The sequence below is a fragment of the Synchiropus splendidus genome, chromosome 13 (genome assembly GCF_027744825.2).
Source record: "Synchiropus splendidus isolate RoL2022-P1 chromosome 13, RoL_Sspl_1.0, whole genome shotgun sequence".
Taxonomy (NCBI): domain Eukaryota; kingdom Metazoa; phylum Chordata; class Actinopteri; order Syngnathiformes; family Callionymidae; genus Synchiropus; species Synchiropus splendidus.
Window position 1 is genome coordinate 8,118,988 of NC_071346.1, and position 14,159 is coordinate 8,133,146.

Consider the following 14,159-nt stretch of genomic DNA (forward strand, 5'->3'; position numbering starts at 1 on the left):
CTGCACTTCAACTTCCACCTGAATCTACCTAGTTTCACCTTTCCTCCTCCTCACCTTGTCTTCTCCTCACACCTGGCACTTCCACCTCTAAAACTCCTCATCCAGTCTTTATCTCTTTTACAGTGTAACTAGAAACAGAGAAGAACGTTCAGCAGACTTCAGTTCACAGTTGAAAAGTTTATTAAATCTTATTACAATACTAGCATCAATAACTATATTTGGTTCTTTGATAACAATATAAGCTAAAAACAGCACAAAGGAATGTCAGCTTACATTTTGGCTATTGAGGGAAACACTGGCTACAATGACTCAGTTTGGGAATTAAAGTGCCACAGGAGGGAAACACACCTGAGTCACGGCTTCATTGAGGGGGTTTGTTCAGTCGACCAAAAGCACCGAAGCGGAGTGTGGCGCTCACACTCCTTGTTTGACTGTCCTTCATTTTAAGGTCTACGGGAAGACGTTTGGAGGTGAGGGCTCACAGCTTGCAACTCTTCAACAACATCTCATCTCAACATGGAAACATCAGTCACAAATATCCTGAAATGACACTCAAAAATCCACCCAAACTTTTTCCACAAGCAGACGATTAACACTGACGGGGGTTGGGATTTTAAATGGCACGCTTGTGTTGTCTTTCTCGTGTGAGCGGATCCTGCCACTAGCCTTGAATCCCAGAGAGGCAAAATCAACTAAAGCTACAGTCCACAGGCAGGTTCTGACCAGATGTAAGCAGCAACAGATTTGTTTCCCAAATAGCAAAAAGCAGTAACAAAATCCGAATCATTTGTATTAAAAATATAGTTCACCGTTAAAAAGAGTCTTCAGAGAGAGTGGCGAAAATGACAACTGTTCTCCCACGGTCAGTCCCAAAACATCTAGATCAAACCAGTGCAGACATAAACACAGATAAGATATGAGAAATATAACCGTGTGTTTACATTTGGATTTATACATATATTTAGTCTGAATGTGTAACTGAATATATTTCTGATATGTTTAAAAAAAGAAGAAGAAAAAAAAGAATCCATACACCCAGAGAGGGACAGATAGAAAATAGTGGCAGTGTGAGTCGCTGACCAGAAGACATGAGACTTCTGCTGCTGTCTGGCTCTCTGGTCCAACTCAAGCAAGTGTCTCAAGCACCTGCAAGCAACAAAGAAGATTCAAGTAAGTGATGCCTTTCAATGACACGAGACAGACGGGGCTTAGGCAATATTTTTTTTAAGTATTAAACAAATGAACAGCCACTTATTGAACAGTTTCAGGGCACGATTTGTTCCTGTATTTGGTGGTGTCCTGAACACACCACGGTGCTGTCAGTTCCATGTCTTTGGCGTCATCTTCTGTCTCCCTCTCTTTGAAATGTGTCCTGCCTGTGACAACATCCTCTCCACCGCCAAAGGATGCAGTGTGTACGATAAAAGCTAGCGGTAGTGATGGGCTCATGACGCTTCATTAAACAGTGCCCTCATTTAAAACACCAGTATATGACACTGTAGTGCTTTGTTTATAAAAATATTTCAGTTTCTTCCATTTTAAGTTGCTTTTTTTGTGGTGGATTTCATGTTCTGATATACACAACAGTTTCACACACAAACATATTTACGTCACTGTGTCCGTAAGAGAAAGAGTTAAATGGTTTTCTGAAGGATATCTGTACTGCTTATTTCACAGAATTTTGATAAAATAGATGGGAAAAAAATCATGTTCCTTTTGGCAAACAATGCAAAATCACTACTATTACCACTTATTTAAAATAAATAGTTTTAACCAGGGCACAGGTGCCTTTTGGAGTTTCAGCAATGAGAAACGATACATTGGACTTCATATTTTTTCATTTGCTTGTTTAGGATCAAAGTATCTATATTTTCCAATCAATACTTCCAGCAAACAAAAGTTGTCATAATTAAATTACAGTAAATGTAAGCAAAAGAAGCACCCCTAATTTTTTGCATGAAAGGTGGCAACCCTATCACTGAAAATGGCAGATTTATATACATGAATAAGAATTAATTTAAACTGGTGTTGGAGTCTGACACTTCCTGTGTGCTCATTTAAAAGCAACAGAATCAAAATAATTTACTGTGTGAGACTGTGTCTTGATAAGAATGTGGTTTCCTTACCGGAGTCTTCTCACACGTCTTCCCCTTCTCCCTGCTTCTGCATCTGAGCCTGCATTTTGGCAATCATCTCCTGCATTCGTCTGAGCTGAAGACAAAAATACAGAACCCAGTTAGCAAACATGAACATCAACATGTACGCAGTGAGGAAAACCCAACCAACAACTGAGCTCACCTCTGCCTCCTTCTCCTGCAGGATAATGTCTTTGTCCTTCTCCTCTGGTTCTGGTCCCTTTCTGCACCATTAACAAATAAGTCAGAACGCGATTTTCCTCTTTTTAATAATTAGATAATCTAATTTTCAGGAGTATCGTGTTAAACCATTATTAATTGTGAGCACAACGTGTGGGTCAGGACGCTGCCAGCGCATGTTGTACCATCCGAGTATCATAGGGCAAACATGACAAAAGCAACACGGAAAAGTGAGAAGGGTCAGTGGGTTAGTGTTGTTTGTCTTTGCAGCAGGAGAGCAGCTCATGAGAGGAAAGTGTGAGTCTACAACAAATAACTACAGGAGAGGGGAGAGTCCAGAGAGAAGCGGCAGCGGCCAGGGGAAAAGCGATACCTCCCCCATGTGGAAAAACAAACAGTACCTCCATCTGGTCACTCATGGAATTGGACCAACAACCGGGCTTGGTTGGTCACGAGTGGAGAGAAAAGTCAGCCTCCCATCCTGGGGAAGGCTGGGAATATACGTCTGACTACTTGACGGGTTTAATGATGGTGAAAGAACTATGTTACATGGAACATATTGAACAATGAAACTAGATACACATGCCAGCTAGAGACCGACTATGTCGAACTTTACACCCCACTGGAACAGAGATCTACGTCACTGCTACGACCAGTGTGGAGACATGCACGAGTCAATGACTAAAGAAAGTCACACCTATTGTCTAATGAGTTAAAGATTTGACTTCCTTAAAATGCATTATGACAAATGTAAATGCTTTGACTCTACACTGCATTTTCAGGCCCACACAACTATAGCTTGTAGGATTTGGGGGATAGTTCCACTTAATCATTGGTGTTATGAATGACAGGTATAGATATCACAAGATGTGTGAACTTCATAAACCCCTGTATGCATTGCTAAATTTCTAATAGAAGACTCTGATGTGTTTGTGGTGGGGGAGGAGCAGAAAGGCAGGCTGACAGACAGGTACGTACACAGGAGAGAGAGGCAGAATGTAACCATGGGAGGACAACCTGCCGCCACGTTTGAGGCGGTCTGAGCGGAAGTTCTCATAGTGCAGGTCCTGGGTCACTTCCTGGAGATCCTGCATGTGGGTGCTGTGGAGGAAAGAGGAAGCCAAAGCTCAAAAGTATTTCAGAGCCAATTTACAAAACCAAATGTAACAGTGGGTTCATGTCAACTTGGATTCCAGCATCACTTACATGAGCATGGTTCGCAATTTGAGGAAGTCATTCTGCTCAGGGTTCTCGACCTGCACCACTCCCCAGGGGTACAGGCGACCCCGCAGCTTCTTCCCATTGGCTTCGATCTGCTGGTTGGATCCGACAACAGCAAACGGCACGCTCGCCTGCCAGAGAGGTTTGTCAGTCTCATTGCAGATAAACCGCAGAAATAGTTTGGAACTTACCTTGAGGATCCTGGTCTGCTCTTTGAAGTCCTCGTCCTCATCCGACTCTGCATCTGGCAGGTGGTAAATCTTGATGCCATGTTCGTCAATCTCATCCAGAATCTTCAACCAGGAAAGGAAAAAATGTGTGCTCAGATTGAGAATAAAGAACTTGTGTTTATATTCTGTTTGATGATGCGATGATTTTCTAACATTTTTTGGGCGACTAAAACAGCTCTGCTCGTGTCCTCACCCTGCGCTTCAGCCTCTCCCGCTCTCTTAGTGTGAGCGTGTCAGCTTTGGCAATGACAGGAACCACGTTGACCTTATTGTGGATGGCCTTCATGAACTGGACATCCAGGGGTTTCATGCTGAAACAGCAGCAACCCGGAAAAATATTACAGCAAAGAAGAAAAAGTTCTAACCTTTCCATTTGTCGTCTACATGACTTGTGCCGGACTCACCCGTGGCCAAGCGGGGAGATGAAATAGAAGCAACAGTGGACTCTGTTGTCAACTATATGACGACGATTGAGTCCACTTTCATCGTGAAGGTAGCGCTCGAACTGGTCATCGATGTAGCTGATGATAGTGCTGAAGCTGGGTACAGAAAATAAAGGATGTACCTGACTCGATTGTATCCAGTTAAAACCAGAATTGGAAGGAAGTGCAGTTACAAACAACTGGCACACAGTTGGTCACTGGTCAGGTGAATTAAAACCGAGGCACAGGAACTCGTACCAGTCCTGGCTGTTGATAGCATCTCCATATCCTGGTGTGTCCACCACAGTGAGGCGGAGCTTCACTCCTCGCTCCTCGATCTCAACAGTAGACGCCTCAATTTGGACTGTCCTCTCAATCTTTTCTATTTGAAGAAAAATACTTCTGTAATATTCACCGGTCATTTATTGACAAACAGGCTGCTAAATACATGAGTAAGGCGCTTTGTACCTGCAGCTCCTGGGATGATTCTCTCTGGGTAGAGATCAGTAAGAAAGAGACTGTTGATCAATGTGGACTTCCCAAGTCCCGATTCACCTTTAACAAGAAAAACGCAAGATGAGAGAGAGAGAGACGAGATGTTTGGTTTTGGGAGGACAAAATAGCATCACCCCATTATTGGAAGAGTTTATATACAGCAAATGTTAACATTACACAGTTTAGTTTGTGCTACATTAAGAGAACAAAAGTCCAACACAGTGAAAGAAAGGAAAATATTGAGATTCTGCCGATAAAAAAGGAATCATTTCACAATTATATGCTGGCCTTTCTGAACTACAAATAGAAGCTACAAATAAACTTATGGCAGCATGGGAAGAGGATCAAGACATTTCCTTAAATGAAAACATTTGGAATCCCACTTTAAAATTGGTAAATAAAACATTGTTCTGTGCACTCCATAGTTTAAAGTTGTACATAGAACCCACATGTCCAAAGTCAAGCTTTCACATATATGCCCAATAACTGCAATGGAAGGCACCTTAGGCCATATGTTTTGGACACTTCCTGGACTGGAATTTTTGCTTCCCTCTCAAAAAATCTTCATATCAAAATAGCACCAAGTCCACTTATCGCCTTATTTGGTTATAGTGGGGAGATTAAAAATGTAACATCTACTGTCTTTTTGTTGTCTGCTCAGGAGGAAGGACGCTGCCCCGCCTACACACACCCAATGGCTCAGAGACATTATGTCTTGTCTCAAATGGAGAAAATCTGATATTCTGTGATTAAATCCCAGAGAACCTTCCATGAAATATGGGACACCTTTATGGAACTGTTTAGGACCCTTTAGATATTACTGAGTGAGGAAACGGTACAGGTATTAACTTTCATGATGGATAGACAGTGACATTGCAAGGATTGTTTTGGGGGTTGATATTTGTTTTTTATTTCTGTTTTTTTTAATTCTCAGTTCTATTTTATTATTGTTCAATTTTATTTATTGTGAGTTGTGGGGGAAAAATTACTTATCATTACTTTCACATTTAACTTTGCAAGTCATCACTCTGACAAGCACATCTGCCTTTTTGTATAACGTACACACAAAAGGATTGTGTCTTTTGTACCCAATAAAAATATTTTGAATGGAAAAAAAAGGCGGGACAGAGAAGCATTAAAATATTAAATCTACATTAAAATTTAAAATGTAGTTTTTGCAACTGAAGGAACACAGTTCTTGTTGGTTGCAATTTGTTGCAGCAGTTTTCTTCTGCAACACTGGCGTTGCGTTAGCAGTCCTGAGGCCTAGACTAGTGTGTGATCTGGTCCCCAAAGGCCCGCAGGCTACATTCCTCTCTGGTTTATTTTAAAGCAAAAAGGATGAGCAGTGGCCACTGGCGACCTGCCCCTCCCCCGTCCTCCCAACATTTAGGGAGGTTCACACGCCGTCAGAGAGAACTCACATTAAGAGTTTACACAGGAGCAGACTCCAGCTGAACAACTCCAATTATAAGTCACTTTAAACAACACTTTAGTGAGGGCAGGTCAAGAACTAGAATGATCTTCCCTGATCTTCAACAGCAGTTGCTAAGGACAAAAAATATGTGTAAAAGATCCAGATTAAATCACAGGTTTCCATGGGCTGGTTAAAAAAAATAAAGTTTAATATCACTGTGATAGCAGATTAATAACACCAAGAAGAAAAACAGGTTTAGACTGAAGTGAATGTTCAGGGGAACTGTGTTAATAAACTTACCAACAACCATCAAGGTGAACTCAAAGCCCTTTTTGACTGATTTGCGATGAACCTGATTGGGCAGATTGGCAAATCCAACATAACCTGGAGTCTCAGGGTTGGTGAACTGGCCCTGCTGATGGATGTATGCAACACATTATATTAATAAATTACAAAATAAGATTTCGAGATTGTTCTAAAAACAGAAGATTAGGACAAGAAGGAGTCAAATAAATCAGAGTGCAGTCTGCCTCTACTCAAGATGCTCAAGTAAAAGACCATAGCGAATAAGGACATGGATTTATTTGCAGCCATTTAATCTGCACGATTCTCAAACCCATTCATCGCAGCTGAAACCACAAGTCAGATGACCAACATGCTACTATACAACTCGTGTCGCTGACCATGTTACTGTCACTGTTTGAAGTAGAGACAATTGACAGCAGCATGGAAATCTTTGCATTAACACATTCTTAATCTAAAGAAAAACATTTTAATGACATGGTTTGGTCATCATGTTTTACACTCCTTTAAAACCACTTCTGCAAGTCATGGCAACAGTAAACCAAGTCGATCTTTAGACATCACAAAAATGCAGAAAACAATGTGCATCACACACAGAACAGACGACGTGGATCAACGGTAGATGAAGAGGCGAGGAAGATCTGTTTGGTTTTACTCACTTTCATTTTGTCAGACTGGGACATCTTGTTAACGGATCTAAAAGGGCAGAAGACAGAATATAACTGGACGGTCTGGTTAATAAAACAATTCCTAAAGAGCCTGCGTGGGAGAGCTCTGCAGCGAAACTGCACAGCTACGAGCCAAATAACTTTGTGAGACAGGAAGTCTGGTTGATGTGAGAACGATGTGTTTTCCTGGTGATTCAAATGGTTCAAACTAAAGAAGCGTGAGAGACAAAGGATACTATAGCGGACGACATTGAAGTAGTTACACGATTTGAACGGAAGAAGATTTTCAATAGCGAAACCGACCACATAACGAGCAGTTTAAATGAAACAACAATGTAAATAAGCACCGCCTTTTGGCCAACAGCTTTAAAACCTTGCATTAACATTAACCAAGTGTAGAATTCTAAACGTTTCCCGCAGCATTTAGATAAAAACGGTGCGTGTTCGGGGGCAGTTAAACTACAGCAGTTAGCTTGTAGCTACGATGCAGCGACACCTGAAACCCGCGAGCTTAGCAAAGTAGCTGAGCACACAGTGACAAACGACGAACCCACGCAACCGAGTCGCGAGTGATACACTACTGAATTATTCATTGTTCGCTTACAGCCTGGAAGTCAGAGGAAGGCGTCTGGAGGCGCAGAGGGGACCGGCAGGAGAGAGGACTTGTTGGCGGACACCTCGGATTCCTCAGATTCCGGTGTAGCAGCAGTTTCCTCTAGCTCACAGACCACAATGCACTGGGCGACACGGGACTGTGAAATTGCGTGTCATGCCTGAATGAAAACACTATTACTCGCAAGATGTACAAAACAAGACGACAGTTAAGACCAGCATAAAAAAAGATGTGTTCTCGTCTGAAGCGTCCTGGAGATGGTCCGTAAATCTCGGGTAATAGTGTCAATATATTTGTCTGCTTAACTGCATAATGTTCGGACCAAGGTGAAACCGGACACATTAAAAACAGAAGATCATGTGGAGTATAAATTCACAGATTTGAAAGTGAAATCAATCGTGGGGGCGATATTCTCAAACGCCACTAGATGCCGTCCGTTTGACTTCAACTCCTTCACTGCGATCCCCGCTATTTCGCCGTTAACGCGTTTCTTATTTTTTTCTCTGGATATTACGGGTCATTTTGAATCGAGACATGAGTGTTTAGGAAAGAAAAGTTTCTACCTTACAGCCAGAATCCACCAGCTTATTAACGGAGAGATTGCTTTTATGGCACTTCTAATGCACCTGGAACACGCCACGAATCTAGCTTTCGGTACGTTATAGCTGGTTAAAAATGAGTCTGTGTTTTTCATTACTTAAGAATCACGTATGAATCATCTGAGCAGCTCTGTGTTGTGTCTTTATTAATGTAAAAGTCGAAAGCATTGGCATGTGGCTCGTTGGTCTAGGGGTATGATTCTCGCTTTGGGTGCGAGAGGTCCCGGGTTCAAATCCCGGACGAGCCCACCTTTTTTTTTTTTTTTTTTTTTTAATAATTGTCATTGATCCTCATTCAACTTCAAATGCCGCGAAACACAAATTTCATGAGCTTAAATCTGTTTAGTCTTTTTTGTTAAATGTATCTAATTTATTAATCAATTTGTCTTTCACTTTCCATTCTCTGTAGCCGATAATGTTATGGGCGCTCAATATCATTATTTTAGACAAAATTATTGTTATTTCTGTGATTTTGAGACTAAGTGAAGGCTGACATGGTGAATGAGGTTATGAAAAGAATAGGGGCGGAGGAGGTGGACGCACTATAGGGTAATGCCCAAAGACACAGAAGAGAAATTAAAAGTTTCCATTTCTCCTACTGTTTTTTTAGACTGACCCGGGCAACTTGAAAGACCAAAGTGGCTGCAAGAGCCCTGAGCCAGTGCCTGCCCCCTCCCTTCACCCATCAAGCCCTCATCACCAGTAATATGAAGTAAGCATCCACCTTCTTATCTGGTTCCTGTCACTTTTCAAGAGGCATTTAATTTACAGCCAGGCGTTTTAAATCTCTGCAGCCGAGGCGCTGACAAATGCCTGGTTGCAAATGTATCTGCTGACTCGGGTGTATAAGAAACCGGGCTGATAGTTCAGCGTCCCTCTTGGTTTATCCTCCGGCGTCATTAGTTTAGCCAAGATGGAGCCGTAATAAAATGATCTGGCAGGCAGAAGGGAGTAGATCTCTTCCTCTCTTTCTCTTTCTGTCGTCTCCAGTTGGACCATCACCAGAGCACCCCCAGACCATCGCTGTGTCAGGGCAAGGCTATTAAAACCGCTTGACTTTTCATGAAAATAAGCACACGATTTAGTGAAATCCCCCGCAAGCACTTAAATCTTGGGGATTTTGTGCCAGAGGCGTTGCCTAATGGACAGCTCAGGGGTGTCAGAGGCTCGTGTTGGGCTTCAATGTATTTTATGGATTTAATATTTGAAGCTGAAATGGCGAAAGGGAAGTTTTAGCTTATCAGAACTTTTCCCTATTCTCTATTATATAGAATCTCATTCATTGGTTTATTTTGAATATGGTTTCTTGTTGCATGTTTAGAAACACAGGTCGTTTTACTGAAGAAGTACACCTCAAAACAACTAGAAAAATACTCACACAGTGCAAACCTCTACCAATAAAGAAACTTAAAAAAAAATCCTGGATCCTGACGGTGATCCGGGCCACTCCCAAAATTTAATGCTTTGTTCCTTGTCCCCTTTCATATATTTCCTGACAAGTTCATCCAAAGACCTCTTCTGACAGCCGCGCCATCCTTCACGCACTGTCCCTTCCCCTGAATGTGTCATGGGGATCTGCCCCAGGACCTCCAAGCAGATGGATCACAAACACCTCACCAGGATAGATGCCTGATGTGGGAACTGGGGATATCAGGACGGAAAAAGGAAAGAAAACAATTTATTTATCAAAATCTTAAATTAAAATCTTTATTTTAAAAAAGTTAAAAGAAGTGATTTACCTGCAGAGACAGTATAAAACTTACCCATTGTGGGCTGGGTCGAATGCTAACTACAGTAGATTTGTTTTTTTTTTATTAGTTTTCTCATGTTCCTTCCTGACATTTTAATATTTCTGAGGATTTCTTGGAAAATAGAGGAAAAAACAAAGTTGATTAGATTGTTTTTTTTTTTTTTTTTGCAATTCATGTGCAAATAAAATTATATCAGATGACAATTCATGCTTTTTTTCTTAAAACCACAACAGAGACAAAAACAGTCACACTATATTGTGTGGCCCTTCAGGAAATTCATCTCCATGGTCAGTTTTAAAATATGTACTTAAATCTTAAATTCACAATTCGTACATCATTGATTCTACCCCACATCATGAGACATGTAGATCTCTCCCAACTGAAGGTCTTTAAGTCTCTTCTGGGCCACATAAAGTCACACGGTGAGCTGGATTTGGCCCCCGAGGCCTTGAGTTTGACACCACTGCGCTAATCCATTCAATAAATGTGCTCCTCTTTATTAATCACCTGCTTCCTGTCATCTCGCCTACTTCCAGGAGTCAGTCACTTCCTGTTTAATCCACCTGAGTGCATGGATGACAGTTCTGACCTAAGAAGAAAAGATGGAGTCCAGAAGAGAGGACCGGTATCTTCAGAGCCCGAGAATAACCGGATTATGACGGACATTTTGTGCAGCTGGCACTTTTTCTTATTACCCATTCCCTCACCCCCCCTTCCCCTCCCCTGCTACCCTTTTTAGTGGAAGTTGCACCAAACACTGTCAAGAACACGAAAACTCTTTGTGTTTTCACTAAAACAGCTGAAAGCTTTTAGATAACTGGAGAAATAATAGCTCCAATGAAATGGATTATTTCCACCCACTGCTTCGGGTCTAATCCTTCTCTGGTCTGCGGACAAATTCTTCTCGCTCCTCTGAGGAAGCAATCATTGTCTCTGTGGTGGACGGAGCCTCCCGTGACAGATAGCAGCACAGTGGCCGGGAGACAGATCCGCAGCCTGACCCCTGCGGCCGCTTACTTTATCCCCCTGGCCTTCAAAGATGCGGACCTCCTCCACCACCTGATCTCTTATGTCCATTTATTTTGCCTCATATGAAGACATGTTGTGCATTGGATTGTGGGGGGTAAATGAAATAAAGACCCCCTTCATCTCCGGGTCCTGTTATCTGTGGTTATCAGCAATGGCTAGCGCCACAGGCATGTTGACAAAGAATCAAAAAGTCTGCAGTCATGACGGAGTAAACTTAAACTTGAACTGAATTGGCTCATATAGAGGGAGTCAAGAGAGCATATTATTCGCACACACCTTTCTGTATTATGGAATACGGACTTCCGTATGGGATCTGACGGCATTTTACGAGATTTTTTTTTTACCCATATCAATGAAATAAAATTGAGCTAGTTATGAAAATGTTAATGTGTATGAAATACAAATTGAAATGTGGGCGCTAAAATTAAATACGAAAGGAAGGATTTTGTGCTTATAGTTTTGTTAAACAAAGGCACAGACACTGAAGCGAGTTGACTCCAGTGATAGAAAGGACCACACATAACAGAGAGTCACATCATCTTTGTCATTAATGATAAAAGTTGTAATAGCTGTCATAAACTGTAACAAAAGGAAAAAGTTCAGAAAAAGGCAATTGACACTTGATGAGGGGCCACGGAAGGCTCCCGTGCCAGAGTTTAGGCAACTCATCCTTTGAGAAACAAGCATTTAAGATAGTGAAAGAATAATACATTAGCAAACAACCATAAAAAAGGTTCAGTGAGAGCCTGTTTGGAGGTCCACTGTGCTCAGGATTGAGAAAAGGCTCAGCCACCCTCACAACTTGAGTCTTGCGAAAGTTGTTCAAACATTTAATTTACCTAATTTTAACCCCAAAAAGTTGATATTAAAAATAACTTATATTCAATCATTCTTTTTCAGTATTGTGCTTGCACACTTTGATGACGACAGAGGTTTTTTTGAGCAGTGTGCTTCTCCTCCTGAAGGACTAAACTCCTTTTATAGAGGGATCAGTGTACTCTCTCTCATTGGCTTGCCTCCTGTGAAGGGTTTACCAACAACAACAGCTTGCTTCACGTCCTCTGTGTCCAAGAGTAGCTCCCCACATCCCCACAACAAGCAAACTTTTCTCTCGGACTCTGAGAGAGAATGAGAAATCCACTGAGGTGACCACTTTTGATGTTGACGCTGAAGATGGCCAAACCTCTAGACCACATCAAGAGACCCATGAACGCCTTCATGGTCTGGTCCAGGGGTCAGAGACGGAGGATGGCGCAGGAGAACCCCAAGATGCACAACTCGGAGATCAGTAAGAGACTGGGCGCGCAGTGGAAGCAGCTCACCGACACCGAGAAGCGTCCGTTCATCGACGAAGCCAAGCGGCTCCGGGCTCAGCACATGAAGGAGCACCCGGACTACAAGTACCGGCCGAGGCGCAAACCCAAGGCTCTTCACCGGAGAGAGCGCATCGTGTTCCCGCTGCCCTCTCTGCTTGGAGACGCGTCACAATTCAAGAGCTTGCCCATGGACTCCATCCTGGTCCATGGAGACGAGACGGCGACTCTCTTCGCTCCAGGTTCGTCGTCTCACCCGCTGCTGGAGCCGGTCGGTCAGTTCAGCACCGGAGCTGTTCAGCGAGGAGCGGAGTTCCAGCGTCCACTGGCCGCGGGAGCGCCGCCCTACAGCGCGCACCCGTTCGGGTACCACCCCGGCGGGATTGGGGGTCTGACCTGCCTGGGTCATCACGCGCGCACTCCCCCGCCCAGCCCCGGGTACGTGCTGCCGTGTAACTGCGGACACTGGAGCTCCAGTTTACAGCCGCAGGTCGCTTACATCCTCCTGCCGGGAGGAGTCAGCAAAGTGGACGCCTAAAGTGGACTTGGCCGGACATGACTGAAAATGACTTCAAAGTCTCATACTTATTACCTATATTTGTTTGGAACTGCGTTATAATACAACTGTAAAAAAAAAAAAAAGTACAAAAGTTATGGCGAGGCCGGTTTCCGAGCATTCACGGAAAAGGCCGAACATTCTTGAAATACTTTTTCTTACAAAGTTTAATAAAACAGTTAAATAAAAAGTTCATAAAACGCGTGCTTATAAAAATACATAAAGCATAATAATAATGAAATCCTTACAATAGTTATGTATCAGACGAGCAAACCAAGCGAGATAAAGTGTGGATTCCATTCGATGCGATTAGTGAATCCATTTCTCTGTTTCACTTGAGGAAAAAACGAACATAAAATCTGACTATTCCCATATAAAGTCAATTTTGAAAGTCAATATGAAGTTAAAGTCCCAGCAGTGCTCATATCTTGCAACAGTGGGTAAGTTGTAGTTAATTTATTTCTATTATTATTCAATGTGTGTCGTCATAGAACGTTTTTTCTGTTAATATTTGCAGCAACAATTTGTTATGGATGTACATTGTTTTTCTGCTCAAGCTGATACTGTTAAAAGTTGATAACAGATGAGCTGGTAATCATGTACAATGCAGTCTAAGCATGTCAGTCTCACCCTTTTTGTGTGAACATAAAAAATATTTGGAGTTATACTTATGTTGATCTCATATCACACCTCCCATATGCGATTATTTGTGCTCCCTAAATCGGATCCAGCGGACACTTAAGAGAAATAACAGCTTTCATTTACAACTACTCTATTTTTTTAAGGTCAATTTGACACACGGGTACAAACTGAGATGAGAAATAGTGTTGACTTCTTTGTCAAATATCAGCATCTACAAGGTTTACAATTAAAGACAGAAGACAATTGCGTTTTGACGGAAAAAAAAAACTCAATTATAGCTTAAAACTGATGGACCAAAAATGGTTTGATTCTCTCTTCAATCTCGATCTGACGGAAGCACAAAAGCTTAAAAATGTTGTCTCTAATATGTCTCCATCGTTTTGCTGTAAAATCATTCTGTTATGAACAATATAAAGCACAACCGAGTGTATTATCCATTTTATGAGTAAAATTTTCATTTGTATTCCCGACTTTGCCTGATAGTTAAAACATAGTTGAAGACTGAAGGAGCCTTTTCAGATTGACTCGGAGTCAATGTGTTGTACTTCAGCGCCACGACACCAGATGTCAGCACAGGAGCGTTTT

The 14,159-nt window shown here is 42.1% G+C and overlaps 2 protein-coding genes and 1 non-coding gene across 5 annotated transcripts; 2 read left to right on the forward strand and 1 right to left on the reverse strand.

Annotated features, from left to right (window-relative positions):
• Positions 1-162: 162 nt before the first annotated feature.
• Positions 163-7,796, reverse strand: septin2 (septin 2). 3 transcript variants are annotated; one of them, XM_053882465.1, is made up of 13 exons: positions 7,676-7,796; positions 7,063-7,099; positions 6,401-6,512; positions 4,657-4,743; positions 4,447-4,570; positions 4,171-4,305; positions 3,960-4,077; positions 3,728-3,829; positions 3,522-3,667; positions 3,294-3,416; positions 2,299-2,359; positions 2,127-2,211; positions 163-1,146 (listed from the first exon to the last, which is right to left on the reverse strand). In XM_053882465.1, the coding sequence occupies exons 2-12, from the start codon at positions 7,084-7,086 to the stop codon at positions 2,137-2,139; spliced, it is 1,107 nt and encodes a 368-aa protein (XP_053738440.1). In that variant the 5' UTR covers positions 7,087-7,099; positions 7,676-7,796; the 3' UTR covers positions 163-1,146; positions 2,127-2,136. The 3 variants fall into 3 exon arrangements, with proteins under 3 accessions (XP_053738440.1, XP_053738441.1, XP_053738439.1); XM_053882466.1 differs by having other exon boundaries at positions 3,333-3,416; positions 6,401-6,515; XM_053882464.1 differs by having other exon boundaries at positions 6,401-6,515.
• Positions 7,797-8,459: 663 nt separating this feature from the next.
• trnap-ugg (transfer RNA proline (anticodon UGG)) lies at positions 8,460-8,531 on the forward strand. Its single transcript has one exon. It is a non-coding gene; the product is annotated as a tRNA-Pro (tRNA).
• Positions 8,532-12,233: 3,702 nt separating this feature from the next.
• On the forward strand, positions 12,234-12,914 carry LOC128769756 (transcription factor Sox-14-like). Its single transcript, XM_053883730.1, has one exon. The coding sequence runs from the start codon at positions 12,237-12,239 to the stop codon at positions 12,912-12,914; it is 678 nt and encodes a 225-aa protein (XP_053739705.1). The 5' UTR covers positions 12,234-12,236.
• The last annotated feature ends 1,245 nt before the right edge of the window (positions 12,915-14,159 follow it).

Coding starts and splice junctions, on each gene's coding strand:
- septin2 (XM_053882464.1), bottom strand. CDS start 7,086: ATGTCCCAGTCTGACAAAATGAAA. Junction 4,744..6,400: donor GTTCACCTTGATGGTTGTTG/GTAAGTTTATTA, acceptor TTCTTGTTAAAG/GTGAATCGGGACTTGGGAAG. Junction 2,212..2,298: donor TGCAGGAGAAGGAGGCAGAG/GTGAGCTCAGTT, acceptor TTTTGTCTTCAG/CTCAGACGAATGCAGGAGAT.
- LOC128769756 (XM_053883730.1), top strand. CDS start 12,237: ATGGCCAAACCTCTAGACCACATCAAGAGACCCATGAACGCCTTCATG.